Source organism: Sparus aurata, chromosome 16 (genome assembly GCF_900880675.1).
Source record: "Sparus aurata chromosome 16, fSpaAur1.1, whole genome shotgun sequence".
Taxonomy (NCBI): domain Eukaryota; kingdom Metazoa; phylum Chordata; class Actinopteri; order Spariformes; family Sparidae; genus Sparus; species Sparus aurata.
In genome coordinates, this window is record NC_044202.1 from 6,271,831 (window position 1) to 6,293,162 (window position 21,332).

At 43.9% G+C, this 21,332-nt stretch overlaps 2 protein-coding genes across 5 annotated transcripts in view; both read left to right on the forward strand.

Moving 5' to 3' along the window:
- The window catches only part of trim9 (tripartite motif containing 9), a 39,165-nt gene extending 31,006 nt beyond the window's left edge, over positions 1-8,159 (forward strand). Inside the window, exons 8-11 of one of the 4 annotated variants that reach the window (XM_030391367.1) lie at positions 1,438-1,476; positions 2,354-2,657; positions 3,175-3,346; positions 3,904-8,159. In XM_030391367.1, the coding sequence (XP_030247227.1) occupies positions 1,438-1,476; positions 2,354-2,657; positions 3,175-3,346; positions 3,904-3,981 (593 nt within the window). In that variant the 3' untranslated portion in view covers positions 3,982-8,159. The remainder of the gene's footprint in view (positions 1-1,437; positions 1,477-2,353; positions 2,658-3,174; positions 3,347-3,903) is intronic. The other 3 variants (XM_030391370.1, XM_030391368.1, XM_030391369.1) reach the window with 3 other exon arrangements.
- Positions 8,160-8,558: 399 nt separating this feature from the next.
- pygl (phosphorylase, glycogen, liver) lies at positions 8,559-20,263 on the forward strand. Its single transcript, XM_030443612.1, has 21 exons — positions 8,559-8,660; positions 10,058-10,453; positions 11,024-11,125; positions 11,227-11,305; positions 11,571-11,674; positions 12,453-12,584; positions 13,178-13,289; positions 13,538-13,620; positions 13,730-13,867; positions 14,048-14,140; positions 14,688-14,834; positions 14,929-15,092; positions 15,189-15,303; positions 15,560-15,661; positions 16,576-16,723; positions 18,072-18,130; positions 18,247-18,388; positions 18,706-18,913; positions 19,015-19,149; positions 19,337-19,403; positions 19,573-20,263. The coding sequence occupies exons 2-21, from the start codon at positions 10,211-10,213 to the stop codon at positions 19,759-19,761; spliced, it is 2,562 nt and encodes an 853-aa protein (XP_030299472.1). The 5' UTR covers positions 8,559-8,660; positions 10,058-10,210; the 3' UTR covers positions 19,762-20,263.
- The last annotated feature ends 1,069 nt before the right edge of the window (positions 20,264-21,332 follow it).

Consider the following 21,332-nt stretch of genomic DNA (forward strand, 5'->3'; position numbering starts at 1 on the left):
GTGGCCAACAGGGCTGCGGCGGTGTGATAACTCTCTGAGAAAATATCAGAGTTTTGACAGACGGCTTTATTTATAATACAACTGTCAGTATTGTAATATAAATGTACAATTTCCTGACGCAACAACAGCAACAACAGCAGCAACAGAAAGGATCATATAAGTGATTTTCATGTCTGGTTTATTAATTATAAGATCAAACAAGGACACACAGTTTACAAATCATAAATTATAAAGTCCCAAGATCAATAAAAAGCTTCGATCGACATGATTGAATATGAAGGTTTCACTTCTGCAGGTATCCGCCACATGTCTGCGACTGTCTCTCTTTGCTTTTGGACATTCATTTCAACTTAATCTCACCAGGTGTTGTAATTTACTCATGTCTGATCAGATGTTCGGGAAGTGTTTTAAATTAATTTCCCTCCATATTCTGTTTGTTTTGCGTCAAGACGGTGATGACGAACAGGTCTAGCAAACAGCTGGCAGGTGTTTTTATCACAGGTCCAATAATGGCAGTAACTGTGACAGTGATCAGGGAGAGTCTCGGCTCGGTTTCCGTCTTTGCCGTTCATTAGCAGCAAATAAGTTGTGACTGAACTCGCTGAGATCTTAGGAATAATAAATTGTTGCTGTCAGACGGAAGCCTCGCATCTTCAGAAAGACAACTTCTGAGGAATTTTAGGGGGGGGGGAAAGGAAGACTGACTTTCCTTCTTTTCCGGCAATTTCTCTCTCATTCTGAATTGAAAACCATTATTTTTTTTTGCGTTTTTAATGATGGTTTAAAAGGGTTCTCTGAGGGCTCGTTGCTCTTTTATCTTTCATGTGACACAAACATAATAACAGTAAGAGCCTCCGGAACACCAGTTGCAGGGTTTTAACCCGCAGCAGCGTCAGGATGTGGATTCTGTTTGAGGGGTGTGTTTGAGCTTTTAAACCAGGTACATCCGGCAGCAGCTGGTTGGCGTCTAATCCACCCACGCGCTCGCTTTCCCATTAGTTAAACGCTGCTCTGCATAGATGTTGGAGCTTGTCGTCTATCAGTGGACCTGACGGAGGGAGCACTCAGCAGCTGTTGGGGGGGGGGGGCGCGACAAAGTGATCTAACCACTTTCCACTTTCAGAGACGTGACCTCCTCCACCCTGACTGGACTGTGCTTTGATTTTTCTTTTCATTCCCCCCCATGTGAGGACGGAGAAGTGTGAACTCCTCCATCTGCCTCTTTGCCCCTCCTGAGATCTCTTCCTCGGAGCTCTCTGCTTTTGTTTTTTCCGGTGTTTTGGAGTTGAATCAGCTGATCGAACCTGCTTTTTAACCCTCTCCTCCACCCCTCTGCTTCACTGCTTCGCCACGCTCTCCTCCTCCTCCTCCTCCCCCTCTTTTTCTCCTCCCTCCTTCCTCTATCCCCCCCCCCCCCCCCATCATTTCACATTTCAGCTGGACTCCCCCCATGCGATATTCAGTCTATAGGCGCAGGTATGGACGGCTCTCATTGCTGACTGTGATCCCCTCTTGACCATTTCCTGTTTTCATCAGTGCGGTGTTCACTCTCGAGCCGGCAGGAGGGCAGTTTGCGGCTCTGTGGGCTGCGCTCGTTAAACGTTCAATACAGGCCTCTAATGAATGTGTTTGTTTTATTTCCTATGGGAAATAAAGCCATGTAATGAAACATCACAGCACATGTGGCAACAATAAAAGCCGTGGACAGGAATGTCCAGTGGAGCCCACATGCAGCGCAAACGGCCTTCTGTTCAAGCCCCATATTTCTCTGTATATAGAACATAGAGTATATATATATTTATGTTTTAAAGCCAGAGTCAAACAGTCTGCAAAGCGAATAGCTTTTGATTTCGCCTGCCGGCAGGGTAATGAGTCTGCAGGAGCTCACAGTTAAAGGGTCAGTTCACCCAAATCACGAAACAAAATCCATGCAGATGGTTTCAAATCTGCACCACAGACTAGAACTGTTGATTAACCTTTAAGTGAGCTCCAGATGTCACAAGCCCCACCCGCCTGGTGCGCCCAGCTGGTTAAAACAACTGCATTTGTTGTTTGCAGACTGTCCGACAGAGGTGTTATAATATTAAGATAATCAAGATTATGATTATTAAGTTAATCAAATGTAAGTTAAGTTGTATAGTGTAATGCTAAGAATAATGAATAATCATTTTGGTTTTAGTGAATCTTCTTCCTCTCGTCTTCTCTCATGTAGTTATTTTTTACAGTGTAGCTTCACCTCATCCAACCTCCAGCCTCTAGATTCACGTCACCTCTGTAAACTCATCGTCAGTGTCTCAGGTGTTGCAGTCGGTGATACTATCGATGCTAAACAATTTGTACAACTATCCCACAGTCGCCTGGTTCACCTTCGACCCCGCCTCCGCTCACCCGGACATCATCCTCTCCAACGACAACCTGACGGTGACGTGCAACAGCTACGACGACCGGGTGGTCCTGGGCAACTCCGGTTTCTCCCGCGGCGTTCATTACTGGGAAATGACCATCGACCGCTACGACAACCACCCGGACCCGGCCTTCGGGATCGCCCGGGGTGACGTCCTGAAGGACGTGATGCTGGGGAAGGACGACAAGGCCTGGGCCATGTACGTGGACAACAACCGCTCCTGGTTCATGCACAACAACTCGCACACCAACAGGTGAGAATCAAAGTAATGCTCAAGTGATCAGTGACGTCTGGTGCAGATATTTATCTTGTAATTCATGTATTTTTAATACTCTTATTGTCCTAAACTGGGCCCAGTGTGTGTTTTTTCTATTGTACTGTACGGCACAGTTTATTGTCTCCGGCACAACAGTTTCCTTCAGGATAAATAAATGTTATTGCATCTTATGAATATTTCATTGATCCATTATTAGAAATACCTCGTCTTTTTCTTTTATTGCAAATGGGAATTAAATTGTGTCTAAAATGTGTCTTTTCAACAATTTTTTACACGTCATTGAATCTGTAAATGAATTAATCAGGATTTCCGAGGTAATAATTGGTTCTCTCAACGCGAATTAAAATGCATTGTTATTCTAACCCCTGCTTACTTTATCCACAATGGTTTGAACAATGTGTTGGTCAGAGAAATCCTAATATAAGATTTGTTCTGCGGGATGTCGCTGACAGAAGCACATATCTTACATGAACATCTCTTTTCTTCATTTCTGACCGTGCAGGACGGACGGCGGCATCAGCAAAGGTTCTACGATCGGGGTCCTGCTGGACTTCTCGCGCGGGATCGTCATCTTCCTCATTAACGATGAGCAGCAGGGTCCGGTGGCTTTCGAAGGCTTGGAGGGCGTCTACTACCCGGCCATCAGCATCAACCGAAATGTCCAGGTACACATCGATATCCACTACATGAATTATTTCTACTACGTTTACTATCAAACTAAATCTTCACTTACAGCCCTCATGATCGTATTTAATACTATTTAAGCTACTCTCATGTTTAAATTGGTCAACATGTGAGCTGTTTATTAGCCGGCCTTGAATCACTGTGCTAAAGAATCGCCCTCCCCCTGCACCGCTGCAGGCATCAACAGAGGTTCTGACTCGTAGATCAATAAAGAATCACACGAGTACAGTTATTATTCATTAAAACTGCCTTTGCAAGTTTTACACAAATATGAGCTCAAAGGGATTCAAACCTTGAAAGAGAAGCGGCTTCAAAGACTCAACAACAGTTAGCAGCTTTGAATTTCTTATTGCTCTCAGCCAGTTCTCTCATTTTAAATGCTGTCTCCGGGTGATGAAAGAGACGTGCCTCCCAGACAAAACACTCCGCTCGCCGACCAACTAGACCCACAGCTCCACCTGCAGGCAGGAAGTAAACCAAACAGCCCTGCCATGATTTATTAACACATATGTTTATATGTTAATGTGTTTTTCTTCAGGTTACACTGCACACTGGTCTACCCATCCCTGATTTCTACACTCCCGGGGAGGCAGATCCCACTGGCTCTGTGTGCTGAAGACTGACAACCACCTACACCCGGCTGGGGAAAACCTCTCCAGGATTTCCCAGGGTTCATCCTGCCAGTCAATAAACTATGACCCCACCCTCTCCCTCCCCACCTCCTCTTGTCCCCCTGACCGACTGACCCCACGACTCTCTGTAAGAGGCCCCATCCAGCGCTGAGCCACGCCGACATCATGCCTAAACCTTGGACACATGGACCATCCGCAGGACAATGTCAGAGTGTACAGTGCTTTGCAATCTGTACCTGGTGTTTTGACATACCGATAGTGGAGGAAGGTGGAGAATAATTATGATCTCAAGCTGACGGACTTGAAATTATGTGTCGTGATCATAATGTGTGCTTAAAGGTGCAACATGTAAGAACTGACCACCGACTCCAAACCAACAGGGGACAGCAAATCACCAGAGTAACCGCTACCTGCTGCTAGCTGTATTCTGTTCATAGGCTACATCCATGACTGTAGCTACCGTTAGCTTGTTAGCTCAGTTAGCCGTGCAGCTAGTTGGACCAGTGGCAGAGCGCTGGTGGTCACACTACTCGCAAAGGAGCTTTGGACCGCTGGGAGAAAGAGGTTTTCGGTCCCAGGGCTAGCTGATTAGCATGCTAACATATTTGACATATTTCATTCTATTAATACTTTTAGTTCAGGTTTGAATGTTTGAAACTGAATATTTCTAGGGGAATGACACTATTCCCATGTCTGTATCTAAAATATGAGGCTACCCGTTAGCGGTCAGTTTGCTTAGCTTAGCATAAAGATAGGAAACAGCTAGCCTGGCTCTGTCTCAAGGTATAAAATGTGTCTACCAACACCTCTAAAGCTTAATTATTAAACATGCATATCTAATTTGTTTAAAATGTACAAATGTTCTGGTTTTACAAGCACAAAGAAAAGTATGTGTAGGTGCTGGCAGGCCGATTTTGTTACCTTTGCGTGCACCAGGCTAGCTGTTTCCCCTTGTTTACAGTCATTAAGCTAAGCTAAACAAACCACCCAATGGATGTAGCTTCATATTTAGCATAAAGCCATTAAAGAGGTATCGTCCCTCGTATCGAAACTCTCAGCATCAAAGAAAGAAGCACATTTCCTAAAAAAAAAGTAGCCAACTTTCAGTTCACTATATCTTATCCTTTCTTGCAAAACACAACATTCTCTACATTTCTGTTCCTGCCATGATCCCTTAAACATTTAAACCATCAGGGGGATCATGAGAGGTGGTCTTGTATGAGAGGGTGGGGGAGGGTTGAGACTGGTCAGCAGCCGCAAAGATCCCTGGACGAGAGCAATAGTCCGACTCTCAGCCGCGTCACTGTCGTATTCTCGTCCGTGTACATGAGACGCTTTTCATAGTGGCTTAGCTCATGTGACCCTTCTGTATCGTCTTTAAAAAAAAAAAGGAAAAAAAAGTACTAATAATACAGCATCAGCGTGTTATATGCTACTGGAAGCGAGGCCTTAGCGCAGCCTTTCTCTGTGGTGCAGCTCTCAAAAACCGATGGGACAGATTTTTGGTTCTAATGTATCATAAAAGCTTAGATTCTGTGTATTGATGAGTGTTGAAAAGTGGGTTTAAAGACTGTGAAGCTTCTTGAATAAGGTGCTACAGCAGCTCGCTTCATTCTGGCTTTTTTTACCGTAGGTGACTGAATCCTGGTAGTTTTGTAACATTGTTATTGAAATGATCTATCGCAGAGAGGTGTGTATAGCTAAATAAGTTATTGATGTTCAGAGTTTTTCAATGAGAATTCTTCATTGTTCCTTTATTTGATGTATAGTTATTACCGGAAGAACGAAACTGAATCTTTTTCGTCGCTTTAAAAAAAAAAATGTAGTTTTGGAGTTTGTTCATGAACCGAAGAGGCTTTTACAGTAATCGTGAGAACCGGTTTAATGTCCTGCTAAAGCAACAGGAAAGGTGGTGATGCACTGGGATGTTTCTGTCACATCGCATTTGGGCAACAGCCTCCTCAACATGCAACAACGTGAAACAGGATGTTTTTCAAGGCTAAGCCATGCTAGCAGCTGAGGTACAGCAGTGCTTTGAGCTGCTAATACTAGCATGCTAACATGCTTACAATGAGCATGCTAACGATTGCTGATAAGACAATGTACCCAAATGCATTTTGAGTAAAAAAAATAATACAATAATGCGTGAAAATTGTGGAGTCAAAGTATAAAGCACCAGAAAATGGTACTGTACTAGTGCTAACATGGTTATGGCTATTATTAAGCATGAATAAAGGTTATGATTATTATCCCATTTAGCCTGTTAGCATGCTAACATTTGCTAGTTAGCACAAAGCTCAATTGAGGCTGATGGGAATGTCTGTAGTTTCAGAAGTATCTGGTCAGAAACCAAAGTATTGGACAAATGAAGATGTTTTGTCCTCACAAATAAGTAATCACCAAAGTAACTACAGTGAATCCTGAGGGGAACATGAATGTCTTTACCAAACTTCACAGCAATCCATCCAACAGCTGTTGAGACATTAAGATAAAAAACACAAATGTGAACTTCAGGGTGGTGCTAGAGGAAAAGTCAGAGAATAACCAAAATCCTCAGGGTTCATCCTCTGGAGAGCAGGAACGTCAGTATAAAATATTATGCCAATCCAACATGTAGGTATTGAGATAGTGTTGATATTGTTAAAGTTGAAAAGCTGCTAGCATGGCTAAAAATGTTTTCTGGTAACAGGAACTCGAGGAAGTTGCCGCACCTCAAGTTGCCCTAAAATCGCTCCCGGTGCATCACCGCCGGGAGACGTACGGTAAACGTGTCGAGCATTCACATGAGGTGCTATCCTGTGTTTCAGCTTCATGGGTGTGCCTTTTCCCTCCTTCAATACCCAAAAGATTTATTACCAACTTTGCTACAAACTAGATTCATCGCTTCAGCAGAGTCGACTGTAACATCTGTGATGCCTGACTTCACCTGCTGCTACGTATTTTTTCTATCTAGCAAAAGTGCAAACTCAACAATAGTCATGTGTGTTATTGATACAACAACCGCAGTATTGAAGGGAGTGTTACAGTCAGGTATGACAACTTTCTAACACCTTTATTTCCTCTCTCGTCCCCCGGGGAGTATTGATTGTGAATCCTCTGGGACTGATGGCTGCTCACTTGGATGCTAAAAATGGATGCTAACAGTGAACTATATACATTTCAGTATGTTATGTGCATGTGTGCTGACGACGTTAAACAAAAAACAGACTACTGCAGTGATCAGCACGTTGCACGGCCTTTCCTGCAAGGCTGGACTCAAGCTTCGATTTATGCAACATCTAATTGGTGTTTTTTTTTTTTTTTTTTTCAAGGTGAGCCTTTTGTCCGGCCGTAATTATAATACGAGACCACAAAAGCGGCCCATTCAGCCGAGGGTCACCGAGAGAGCCGGAGCTTCCTTTGACTCATACAGAGACAAGAGCAGCCTTTATCACAGCGTTACACAACCTCAGATTCCAGGACAAATAAACAAAATGGCTTTAATTCAGCAAAAACAGTTCATTAAAGGGATTTTTCCTTATGTCCAAGAGAAGCTGACACACACTTCAGTTTACAAATTCATCCTCTCACGAGTGAGCGTGCGAAGTTAACGGAACTTCTCTGATGGAAAAACAACATTTCCGACGTTAAAACTGTGTGATTGTAACATTTATTTGTTTCTAAAACCAGCCAAATACACTTCAATGATATCGAACTAGAGACCCGGGGATGATTTTAAAGTCTATGATACAGCCTCGTCAAACTTTTATGAATTATTAAAAATGTACGCACAGTCGCTGGGCGACACTGGGTGCTACATCTCCAAATGTACATACATATGTGTGTGTGTGAGTGTGTGAGAGTGTGTGTTACCTGCATTATAACCTCATTTTAACTCCAAAGTGATTCTTTTTTTTTTGCCCTGTTCGACCCGCGGTGGAATGTCATCACTCGATATTATTATTTTACAGTGAAACTGAAATATGTCTATGGAAGAATTTTATGAATATCAAATGAACGTGGCTACGACTATGATTTTAACACGGTATGATTATTATGGTTGTTATGATTATATGTCTTACCATTACCATATTACTGCTATTATTATGATGATCTGAAGTGTAATATGAGCCTCCGTGTTTTTGTATGTGTGAATATTCAATAAATAGGTGTCAACAAGGTCTCATGTTGCCTGGAGTGTCTCGTTCTGCGCGTTTGTGGTGGGGGTTTTTTTACACAGAAAATATGTCAGAGTGGAAATAAACCTGCTACAACGTGATCTAAGCTCATAACCTCATTACAGAACTGCCTCAGTTTAACACAGTTTAGGATGACATTTAGTATTTCTGGTGAAAAACAGAAATATGTTTTCATCTTGTGGTCATCGAGGTCGAGGTTAATCTAGGTGGACTCGTTTCACTTTCTTGAAGATGTCTCGCCTCTCGTCCAAGAGGCTTCTTCAGTCCTAACTAATTAGAGAGGAGTTGGCGGGCTTTCAAACTCTGTGTGGGTGTGACCTTACAGAGTCGTTAAGGACGCGCGTGAGCTCTGAGTTTCAGGGTCGTTAGGGCCACTCGTGGCTCGTTGGTCAAACCGGCCTTCATGTGGGTTTCTGAGGCCAGGTGAGCTCAGGTGTGACTGGTTGTTAAGCTGTCTGGGGAGGGAACACAGCGCAGCATTGTAGGTGGGTGATACGTGATGCGTAAGGTGCTTTTGTCCTTAGCATGGACGTGTTTCTGCCTCAGTGTGCTGGAAGGTTTGAAGTGAACCGGGATATGATGTTTTTATTAAAGATCCTGCTGTGTTGCTCAGATGTTCCTGCGACAAAGGGAAGGACGATGTTGTTTCGTATTTTTCGATAGAAAAAAAACTCAACTTACTACTTAAACTTAATGAAGGAGCCATCCGAACTTTCCACGCTAGGAATCCTAAGTAAGGATGGCATACACCAGGCACGTCCAAACTATTCCACAAAGGGCCGCAGGTTTCCTTTTCAACCAAGCAGCAGCACACCTGACCTGACTCATTTAATCAACTGATCTCAGTCTTCAGAAAGTTGTTTGGTCAAACTGTGTGCTCTTGACTGGCTGGAACAAAAACCTGCAGCCACACCGGCCCTTTGTGGAATAGTTTGGACCTGCCTGGTGTACACGCATCCTAAATTCCTAAACTCAAATAATCCAAAAGTAGCAGCAAATATATTGAAATTGTAGCTCTAATGTTGGCCTACTGATGAAGCTCACACTGTTGTCAGCCAGTCAGCTTTAAATGTAGCTGTCCATGTGTTAATGTGTATATTGCTGATACTCACTGAGACACTGAATTCCTGTTTGTTCAAGTTTGACAAGTGGAGCGAGACAGTGGTTTTTACAGACAGGCAGTCTCATGCAAAAACTAAACACAGATACAGGTGTGACAGGACGAGTGCAGATTGAAGAAGTTCTGGTTTAGATTTCTAAAGATATTCTGAGATAGGAGATGGGACATTTTTCTGTAACAAGGCTCCTGCTCAGCAGCAGGACCTAAACATTTTTTATTTTACCGCTTGAGGTTCTTCCTCCAAGTTACAGATTTCCTGCGGGTTGCATCAGGCACCAGGATCTCTTCCGTATTGTGCTGCACTCATTCGACCCTCGGGGCCTCCTGCAGAGATGTGTCGGCACAGCATGACATACATCCCGCTGGGGATTCTGCGTTTTTTGGATCAAGGCCACTGGAGGGCATTTATATAGTGCTTTTATCCAAAGTGCTCTAAACTTTGTCTCTCATTCGCACGCAACAATGGCGGCGAACCACCGCGCAAAAGAAAAGCATGGCTGGGACCCAACGCTGCAATGAATGGACGACCCACTACACATGCCAACTGAATGAAATGAATGAAAAATAATTGCTGTAAATATAATTAAGCGACCGACGGATGTGGAATTTGGCATAAATAATGGATAGAAATATTTTCCCAGAGTGGACTTGGGTCATAACGCTTTTCCACACATGCAGTAGTACTCCACTTTGCTGTGGAAACTTGGTGGGGTTGCCCTTTAACTTTCACTCTGTAGTCTCTCTGTGCAACTTTTCCTGCAGCTCAGCAGAGGAAACACCCTCCCCCTGCGCGCACCAATGAAACGCGGCTGAGGGAGGAGACTGCTGCATGAAAAACTGACGCCACCTTCGCTCTCAGCTTCACTTCCAGCCGGGAACCACAGCACGAAAAACCTCACCTGCCCCACAAGCAGCATGGCGACGCCTCTCACCGACCAGGAGAAGCGCAAGCAGATCAGCATCAGGGGGATCGTGGGAGTGGAGAATGTGGCCGAGCTGAAGAAGGGCTTCAACCGCCACCTGCACTTCACCCTGGTGAAAGACAGAAACATTGCGACACCCAGGGATTATTACTTTGCCCTGGCTTACACTGTGAGAGATCACCTGGTGGGGAGATGGATCAGAACACAGCAGTTTTACTATGAAGCAGACCCAAAGGTAAAGACCAGAGGCTCCAACATGACACTAAAACACATCTCATACTGCTCACATACATTCCACTTATTCTTTAGAGTGTAAAAGTCCTTAGAATATGTTGCTGACATGTTTGAGACACTTGCAAAGGTTTGAAATATGTTTTAGATTGTCCAGAAACTGACTAACATATATAAATATCACATTAAAATGTTGTTTAAAAGTTGCTCTCTGGTATAACACATGCAAAAACATGATTTTTCTGCTCACTTCGACTGCATTTCAAATACCTTCTACCTCGTTTGCTGTAAAAGGAAGCTGCAAATGTGTGACAAAGAGCTCATTCTCTCACACGTCTTTTATAGGAAGTCGTTTTTGTGCAAGTATTTCTGTTGCGTAAGACTTCCCAGGTTCCCAGAGAGCGCAGCCCTTTTAGGTGGTGCATCATGTTTGCGGAGCTATTTTGTGCAGGAATGCGTTTTGCTCGTCCCAGTTTCAATTATTTGCCGCTCGGCTCTGCACACTCGCAAGAGCATAGGTTCATATTGTATCTATAAAGTCTCTGAAAAGTTGTGTTTCTGTCTGCATGTCCAGAGGGTGTATTATCTATCTCTGGAGTTCTACATGGGCAGGACGCTGCAGAACACCATGATTAACCTGGGGCTGCAGAACGCCTGCGATGAAGCCATCTACCAGGTCAGACGGGGCAGAGACTCGACCTCAGATACACACACGCACTTTTTATATTTTGATATGAAAATATCAACAGCCGGCTTTAATGTTCCCGTCTCCCGTAGCTGGGCCTGGACATGGAGGAGCTGGAGGAGATGGAGGAGGATGCCGGTCTGGGGAACGGAGGCCTCGGCAGGCTGGCAGGTAAGAAGTCAAAGGATCTGCTTTGAGTTATGCGCTACAGACACCTCTCCATTACAACACAACTCCATTGTTATTGCAACACAATGCAGGCAGTTGTCCATGAAACACCTCTTTGTCTCTGCTGAACATTTGAAGGAAATGACTGTGTAAATGACTAAATGAACTCTTCACTTCCCCCACTGACACCACGAACGTGAACACGTCATTTTATATGTATGCATTTTGATTTTGCGTCTAACTCTGAGTGTCTGTCTGCTCCTCGCAGCATGTTTCCTGGATTCGATGGCCACCCTCGGTCTGGCAGCGTACGGTTACGGCATTCGATATGAATATGGAATCTTTAACCAGAAGATAAGAGACGGCTGGCAGGTTAAAAAAAAACACACTTTCTACAGATTACAGTTCATCAAAACACCATTAGCTGCTGATTAACTGCCTCTAATTTCTAAAATACAGTCTTTAAATGACGGCATAACACCCTGTAAACACATCAGTTCTGCTCTGTAGAGTTCATGGATTGTATGTCTTATCTTTTACCTCGAAAGTCAGGATTTGCAAGATTTGGTTGTCAGGGCTATAGCAGACATGAATGGGGTCAGAATACATCACAAGCTAATCATTAACAGTCACTTAGCGTGTGGTCTGCTAACCTGAAGCAACAATGTAGGGGCACAAGTTGGTGCTGGTTGGTTTTCAATAAAGAAGCCAAATAAACATTGCGTATCTCGCGATAAGAGAGCCCCATGTTTGAAGGCTTTTTGCCCTTTTGAATTCTTCTGGCTGTTTGCTGTTCGGCGCCTGTAAACATGCACTCCTGAACACTGGACTGAATTGAAGCTCGGTGTTTTCTCACTGGGGTGGATGAACCCACAGGATCGGTTCAGTCCCTGCCGCTATCTGAGAGCAAACGTAGGGCGAGCTGGTGCACGTTATTCACACCAAATCTAATCTAATCACGCAGCTGACTGTGCATGATGCAGCGTCTTAATGACAGCTTGACTAATTACAGGAGGGAGTTCCTTTATTCACACCTCGATGTATAAAGTGGACTGATTGGTAGAGTGACTTTTCCTTCTCTCTCCACCACTGATACACTTTGTAATATCATATGAACATTTTGTCTCTGCCTTGGACTGATCCATCATAGGTGGAGGAGGCAGATGATTGGCTGCGGCATGGAAACCCGTGGGAGAAAGCGCGTCCCGAGTACATGCTGCCGGTTCACTTCTACGGACGGGTAGAGGAGACGAGGGATGGATCCAAATGGGTCGACACTCAGGTACCGAAGACTACAAATTGACCACAAACGGATGGAAACGACAAAAAAGTGACACAAAACCACGACTACTTGACACAAGATGGCTACGATGGGATGCAAAACGACTTAAAAGTGACAAAAAATGACCAGAAAGTAAAGCAAACAGCTACAAAAGGGAGACAAGGTGACTACAAAGTGTCACAAAACTATGAAAAAGTCATATAAAACTACAAAAAAAGTGACAGAAATGATGAAAAAGTGATGCAAAATAACTAAGTCATGCAAAACTATGAAAAAGTGACACAAAATGATTGCAAAGTCACACAAACCAACCAAAAGGTGATGCAAAACAACTAGAAAGTGGCACAAAATGACCATAAAGTTATGCAAAACGACCACATAGCTATGCCAACCCATGACTAAGTTATGCAAAACTATTAAAAAAGTGACAGAAAGTACTACAATGTGATGCAAATCTACTGAAAAACAGGTTTAAAGGGTTTAAATTCCCCCTCATAGTATGTCAGTATGATCTCTGTTGTCCCTCCTCAGTTTCCACATTGCGCTGCTGTGTTTTCCTGCTGACTCACTGTTTGCACTGTTCGTCCATGCAGGTGGTTCTGGCGATGCCGTACGACACGCCCATCCCCGGCTACATGAACAACACCGTGAACACCATGAGGCTGTGGTCCGCCCGGGCCCCCAACGACTTCAACCTGAGGGACTGTAAGTTTGAGCATTTTCTTCACGTTAAAAACACACTTCTACAAAAACTTTCCTCTTTTAGTTTGTCGACAGAACAAGTTGGCAAGAGAGACGGGAACAGCTGCAACACTGGCACCTTGCAAAACGGTGTCTGTGATGCAAAACTCACCTTCTTCTTCTTCTTCTTCTTCTTCTTTGGCAAAGCTCAATCAAGCACTATAATATAAAATATGTGGAGTATTAACTTAAATGCACTTTATTATCTGCAGTCAATGTGGGCGATTACATCCAGGCTGTTCTGGACAGAAACCTGGCAGAGAACATCTCCCGTGTTCTCTACCCCAACGACAACGTAGGTTTAGTATTTTGTCCTGAAGCACACGTTGTTGTTATCTCTAGAAAACATTCTCTTGTACTTAAATCAAGGTCTCTTCTGTCTCTGCGGTCTCTGTGTTCTGTAGTTCTTCGAAGGAAAAGAACTCCGACTGAAGCAGGAGTACTTTGTTGTGGCGGCCACACTCCAAGACATCATCCGCCGCTTCAAGACCACCAAGAAGGGCGTCCCCGGCAGAACCTCCTTCGAGAGCTTCCCGGAAAAAGTAAACTTCCAAATTCAGTCATTTATCGATGAAAACGAAAAGCAAAGGAGATGAGAAGCTGACAACTCACAGCAGAGCAGCAAAATAACAGACCATCACCTCGTACAACAGTCTCCCCTGTTTGTGTGACATCAATACGAACGCGACCGCTGTTTCACTGCAGGATTTCATGTCTTCCAGGTCGCCATCCAGCTGAACGACACTCACCCAGCCATGGCCATCCCCGAGCTGATGAGGATCTTTGTGGACATCGAGAAACTCGACTGGGACACTGTGAGTGAGAGTCGGACCCGGTAGATTTGACTGAAACCACTTCAGGGCTCCAGGTTTTTCATAATCTGAGCGCGGTGGGCAGAGGGACACTTTGCGTTGGGATCCTGGTAATATTTTAGCATCGTAACAATACAGTGAGTTCTAATTTCGGCCCTCAAAGGAAAAAGTTTGGGCACTCCTGATTTCGAGCATCAGTCGAAAGTGCAACAGGCCTAAATAAGGAAATAAAGAACTAGAAGTAACACAAAGGTTGTTTGAAACCACAGAGCTTGATGAAACAGACATTTTCTGCGTTGCATAATGTTCGTGCGCAATAGAGAAAGTTGCCATTCAGATTAAGAGATAAAATAGACAAGTAATGTAAATTAGCATAGAAAAGATAACATCATGAATGAAGGAAGGATTTGGACTTGTATTGTTCAATCTTTAAAGTTGTTGAGTCTAAATGTCGATCGCCAAACTGTGAATATGACTCAGCAATCGGCTGTTTCCTTTAGAAAGTTACATTTCGTTGCTTGCCAGCTGAAGTGTGATGTTAAACCTGCAGGCCTGGGACCTCACTAAGCGCACTTTCGCCTACACCAACCACACAGTCCTCCCCGAGGCTCTGGAGCGCTGGCCCGTGGAGCTTCTGGAGACCCTCCTGCCCAGACACCTGCAGATCATCTACCAGATCAACCAGGCCCACCTCGATGTACGTACACCTGCTTTAGACGTCACAAAAATACAGATTTTTTTTTATCGACCGAACACGTCTTTGACACGTCAGTCTGAATCTGCCGCGACAGAGAATCGCAGTCGCCTTTCCGGAAGACATGGACAAACTGAGGAAAATGTCTCTGATCGAGGAAGACGGATGCAAGAGGGTGAACATGGCGCACCTGTGCATCGTGGGATCTCACGCCGTCAACGGAGTCGCTGAGATACACTCCAACATCATAAAGACTCAAGTGTAAGCGCTCGTTAATCCGTTCCATCATTTTGGCCCCAAATCCAGATCGTCCTCTTTAACATTTGTGCTTTTTTTTTTTTTTTTTTTCTCCAACAGCTTCAATGACTTCAGCGAACTAGAACCAGAGAAGTTTCAGAACAAGACGAACGGCATCACTCCCAGACGCTGGCTGCTGCTCTGCAACCCCGGACTGGCTGAGCTCATAGCCGAGGTCTGTTCGAGCCGCCTGAGCGATCAATAAATGATGGCGAGCCAAGTAGAGACGTTACAGCTACAGTACAGCCGTTAAGACTCCCCGAGGCGTCCGCGATATATTCCCCAGCTGTCCCATGATCGAAGCTCGAGTCTTTAACGGCCTGTAATCCAGTCAGAGTTCCAGATATACGGCGTTTGAGGTGGAGAGTAGTAAACGCCGTCAGTGTGATGTGCGCGCGTTTTATTGATTCACACTTTAACGTCTCTTTCAGGTGATCGGGGAGGATTATGTGAAGGAGCTCAGCCAGCTGAAGAAGCTCAACGACTTTGTTGACGACGCCGCCTTCATCCGCGACGTCTCTAAAGTGAAGCAGGTAAAGTAACGTGGTGTATTCACTGAAGGGTGGCAGTGAGGTACTTAATACAACTCTTCACCTGAACTACCTAAGATTTGAAATGAAGGCGCAAAGGGGTAAAATGATCTAATATTTTACAAAAACAGCAAAGATAATTGAGAAATCATGAACATACATTTGTGCTCGAGAATTTAGTATTAAAGAAACAATTCACTCAAAAATGAGAGTTCAGTCAGTATCTGCTAATGTTAAAGTAAACTCAGGTGAAGTTCAGAGCAGACAATGACTGAATTTTCATTTTCGGGTGAACTGTTCCTTTAACGTTCACATGTAAAATAACTTAAAATCACTTTTTCTGCTGAAAGAGTACTTTTTTACCTGATAACATTTTTTAGTATAGGATTTTGAATTTAGGTCTTTTACTTGTAATAGAGTACTGTTACTTTGTTGTATTGGTACTTTTACAAAAGAAAACAGAAATAACATAACACACAACACAAAAATAGTGAGTAATGTCCAGGCGCTTTGGTGTTGTATTTGCACAGGCAGCTTTTAAAAAAAAAACTGAATAAAGAAGGCTTATCAACAGATTTCGAAGCTTTGTTTGACATTAAAGGAGATTAAATGTATTGATAAATTGTTTAGAGGAGTCTTGACTGCAGGATGTTGCCGCACAAACATATTGAACATTTTATTCTGAACCTTGAAGCTGTGCATTAAAAAAAAAAATAGTGAAAGCCCTCTCTTGGTTGTGCAAAATTCCTGCAGGTCAAGGCAGGCGCACACATTAAAATCTGAGTCATCTGAGCTTTGCAATGCTGCGGCTTTAAAGTCAGTTCATGTCCGGACAGGTCCAATCTGTGAATCAGCTCCTTCACTTCAATGAGTAACATCTCTGTTGCCTCATCGCATTTTTGTGATTTTTCTCACAGGACAACAAGGTGAAGTTCGCCCAGTACCTGGAGAAGGAGTACAGCGTGAAAATCAACCCGTCCTCCATGTTTGACGTCCACGTGAAGAGAATCCACGAGTACAAGCGGCAGCTGCTCAACTGTCTGCACATCATCGCCATGTACAACCGTATGTGAAATCGCTCGTTGCTCGGTGCCAGAGGGTTTCACAAGCAAAACCGCACAGCTCTGTGTCTGTTGAGCTGCGTGACACAATCTGACATGTCCTGATGCAAACAGTTCCCACCTGACTGGTGCCCGGAGCAAGTCGAAACAAACACTTAGAATGAGATGCATCCGCTGTCATCGAGAGCGGGAATTTTCCACTCGAGCGTCAGACCGTGAGGAGGAAATCGTTTTCGTCAGCCGGTCTCTTTTGTGCAACATGCAATTTACTTTCCCTGCACCTGAAGCCTGTTTCTTGTCGTGGGAATATCACCAGCAGATATGCAACATATACGCTACTGCTCAAAAGTTAGGGGTCACTTAGAAATGTCTTTATTTTTTAAAAAGAAAACCATAGTTTATTTCAATTAAGATAACATTTAATTGATCAGCAGAATAAGTACGTTTCTGCAAAATCACTGTTAATTTAAAATCGAATGTTTCTTTCTGCGTTTAGGTTGAATTCTGTATTTCTCTAGCATCACAGCACTGCGCTCATGCTCTGGTTTGGTTTATGCACAAACGCCACTTGGTTCGAGTTAGGGAAAAAATTTAGTTAAGCTTAAAATGCCAGTTTCGTTCAGCACGGTCACGGATGGAGATCTGGATTTCCTGTAGAGCTGGAATAGCCAGAAAAAGCCGGAAATTTCCCCAGATGTCCAGTTGTGTGACTTGAACTGCAATCATCTGTTTGGCAGCCTTGTTGGCTGTTTCCAACAACTCCTGATGTGAAAGGAGGATAATAAGCACGTGAACATGATGTGCCACGTTTGGTAGAGGCGTCACGCTCGGACGTATCTGTGGTTTGTGGAAACGTTGACCAAAGAAGCGATAAAGTTGGTCTTTTCTTAGGCGAGTTGAATATCTGGGGCATCTGTGGGTTCGAGTATAACCTCAAAAAGGCCAGAAAAATATAACTTTCTTCTGAAACTCGTCAGTCTGTGCCTGTTTTTGAGCAACTAAGTCTGTTCCATGCAAGAAATTGCCAAGAAACTAAAGACTTCATGCGACAGTCTGCACTACTCCCTTCAGAGAACAGATCATCAGAATAGAAAGAGTGGGAGGTGGACGAGGACATCTGAGCCTCGAGTTTGAGAAACAGACTTCTCACATGCCCTCAACTTGCTGCTTCATTATCAGATCAGAGTCACCACAAAAAAAAACAAAAAACAGTCTCAATGCGAACAGTGAAGAGGCGACCCCAGGATGCTGGCCCTCTAGGCAGAGTTTGAGGCGTTGCATAAAAACTGAATAACAGAACGAGAGCTACGTGTTTTTCATCATTCTTAACGTGTCGTTTCTGTTCCCCAAAGGCATCAGAAAGAACCCGACCGCACCTTTTGTACCACGAACAGTGATCATCGGCGGGAAGGTACAAGCTCAAACAAAGCGGACACAAACAACACATATGAAGTCTAATAAACAGACAGAGAAGAGGTGTGACGTTTGTTTGTTTGACCATGAGTCGTTCTCTGTCGCCCTCTGCAGGCTGCTCCCGGGTATCACATGGCCAAGATGATCATCAGGCTGATCACTTCAGTGGCCAGCGTGGTGAACAACGACCCCGTGGTGGGAGACAAGCTGAAGGTCATCTACCTGGAGAACTACAGAGTGTCTCTGGCAGAGAAAGGTACCGTTCAAGTCAGCTTCCTTTAACTTTAATGTTGTCACTTTACTTTTGGCATGCTGAGAAAACAATGTGCACGTTGTAGTAAGGTCTGGTATGAGGAAAGAAACACTTCCTGGATCCGTCCCTTGATTTTTATCTGCACCAGATGTTCGCGGCGTCTATTCTGTGCGAGACCCATCCTCCATCCAAGTGTGGTGGGAATCTGTTCAGCAGTTTTTGTGTAATCCTGCCGACAAACCAGCCGAAAACGCGACCTCCTTGGCAGAAGTTCCAAAAAATATATAACCTCTATAATGTTCTCTCTGTCCCTCTCTCAGTGATTCCTGCGACCGATCTGTCCGAGCAGATCTCCACTGCTGGAACCGAAGCTTCAGGAACAGGAAACATGAAGTTCATGCTGAACGGAGCTCTGACCATCGGCACCATGGACGGAGCCAACGTGGAGATGGCCGAGGAGGCCGGAGAGGAGAACCTGTTCATCTTCGGCATGAGGGTGGAGGACGTGGCTGAGATGGACAAAAAGGGGTAAAGGAGTCGTATTTCAATCCTTATATCTACGATTTTACAGCTTGTTTATGTTTCTAAAACTGTATGAATTGTGATTTTTTTTCTTTTTTTTTTTCTAGATATGATGCCATGTCGTACTACAAGAAGCTTCCAGAGCTGAAACAGGTGATGGACCAGATCACGAGTGGATTCTTCAGCCCCAAAAATCCAGATCTTTTCAAAGACATCACCGACATGCTCTTCAAACATGACCGGTGAGAAACAAACACATCCGTCATTCACACTGGAACCGAATTCGACTTAGTTTAAGTTGATCCAGAAGTTATTTGTATGGTTTTCTTCTCACGATGAATGTCAAACTTCTGTGCACTTTTTCTTTTTTATTTTATGAAGCTCGAGTTGTCAGACCTGATTTGTTTATCCTCCCTCGTCTCTCTTCAGTTTCAAAGTGTTTGCAGACTTTGAAGACTACATGAAATGCCAAGAGAAAGTCAGCCAGCTCTATCAGGTAACATTCACCTCAAACTGGAGCCTGATTTCTCTTTTCCCTGTCTTGTATCGAGATTTGAGAAGCGAGAAGAAAGAATTTTCCAAAACACAACGAACCCTCAGACTCGGAAAATACCAGAGTGCACATGAACCCCTCGACTTAAAAATCTTTTCTTCTCCTCTGAAAGGATCCAAAGGAGTGGACGAAGATGGTGATCAAGAACATCGCCGCCACAGGAAAGTTCTCCAGCGACAGGACCATCACAGAGTACGCCACCGAGGTGTGGGGCGTCGAGCCGACCGACCTGAAGATCCCGCCTCCGAACGAGCCGAGAGAGGCCATCGAGGAAACGGCCCGGGCCCTGAAGAAGATGTGAGGCGGTCTCACCGACGAGGGCCGCCTTCATGTTTACAAATCATGTTCTCTCTCTCTCTCTCTCTGCTTTTAACCTTCGAGTTTCACGTCACTGGATCTTTTTAAGAACTTTTTTCCCAAAAAAATCACATCTGCACGGGGTTTTTCATTTTCTCCACAGTTTTTATTGCCCATGCACCTGAGTAGAGGAACTCGCATTGTAAAAATTGTCTGTTACAGTCTTTTAGCACAAGTAAACAGCGAGGAGTCAGTGTGGAGACGTCATATGTGGAGTTCAGGGTCTGTGGGGGTGTCTGCATTTCAGGAATTCAGCGGGATGACAGAGCAGCCGACTAGAATGCATTTTAATGACATCACTGCGACTTCATATTTGTTGTTAGTGACAGTTAGTCCGTCTTTGCTCCTGGAAGACTGGTGGAGTTCTAAGATTTATTTCTAAGTTGACTTCATCTGTGATCTGCAGTATTTTTGTTGAAATAAAAAGTTTTTTTTGTGAGATAAAATGTGCATCGTTAGTGCTTTTTTTGTGTTACTTCTCAGGAGACAAACACACGTGTTGATGGCGAATATAAATCTTTGTTATTTGTGCAAAATGTACAAAGACGCACAAGAAGACGGAGAGAGCCGATCTACTGCCTCAGCTTTTGTAGAAATGTCCTGCAACCAAAAACAGAAAAAAAAAAAATGTATTAAACGTTATGTGACATATTAAAGGAACAGTTCACCCCCGAAATGAAAATCCAGTCGTTATCTGCTCAAACTCATGCTGATGGAAAGTCAGGTGAAGTTTTTTTTAGACCAGATAACATTTCTGGAGCTTCACAGCGAAACAGTGTTGAGAAAAGGTTTGTAAATATTTTAGGACCTCAACGCTGTCTCGCTGTGAAGCCCCAGATCTCAAAGTCCTGTCTTTACGTCTGAATGTATGTTTTGTCAACTACGAAACCTCGCCTGACTTTCCAAGCACATTAAAAGTTAATGACTGAATTAATTTTTTTTAGGCGAGATGTTCCTTTAATCGATTGACGAGCATCAGACGTCAGTGTAACTCAAACTCACCCGACCACGCTCATCAGATCGGGGTCTAAATGGATGCCGTTGTGGTTGTACCCAAGTTTTGCGCTGTAGGAGACCATTTGGACCTGAACATCTGTGTTGGATTTCTTCTTGGCCTCAAGTGAAATCTGGTGCAGCTGGAGAGACAAAAAAAAAAAAAGCAAAGTAATCCAGAGAGGAGGCGGCGATATCCACAAGGAAATGATCTTCAGAGGAAGCATGAATAAAGAGCGGCTGTACCTTCAGGCCCATGTGATACGGGACAATTCTGTCATCCTCTGCGTGCAGAATCAGAAGCGGACTGATGAGGGCCTTTAAACTGTGTACGGAGGGTTAAAATATATCACGATAGCTGAATTAAATCTATTGTATTCTTTTACACATTGCTGATTAAGAGATGGACAATCCTGCAAACTGAACGAACCGACACTTACTTTTCATCGTTAGCGAATTCAATGTTGTTCAGTTCCATTATGTGCAAAAACAAGCTCTCAAATCCCGGAAAGAACCTGTACA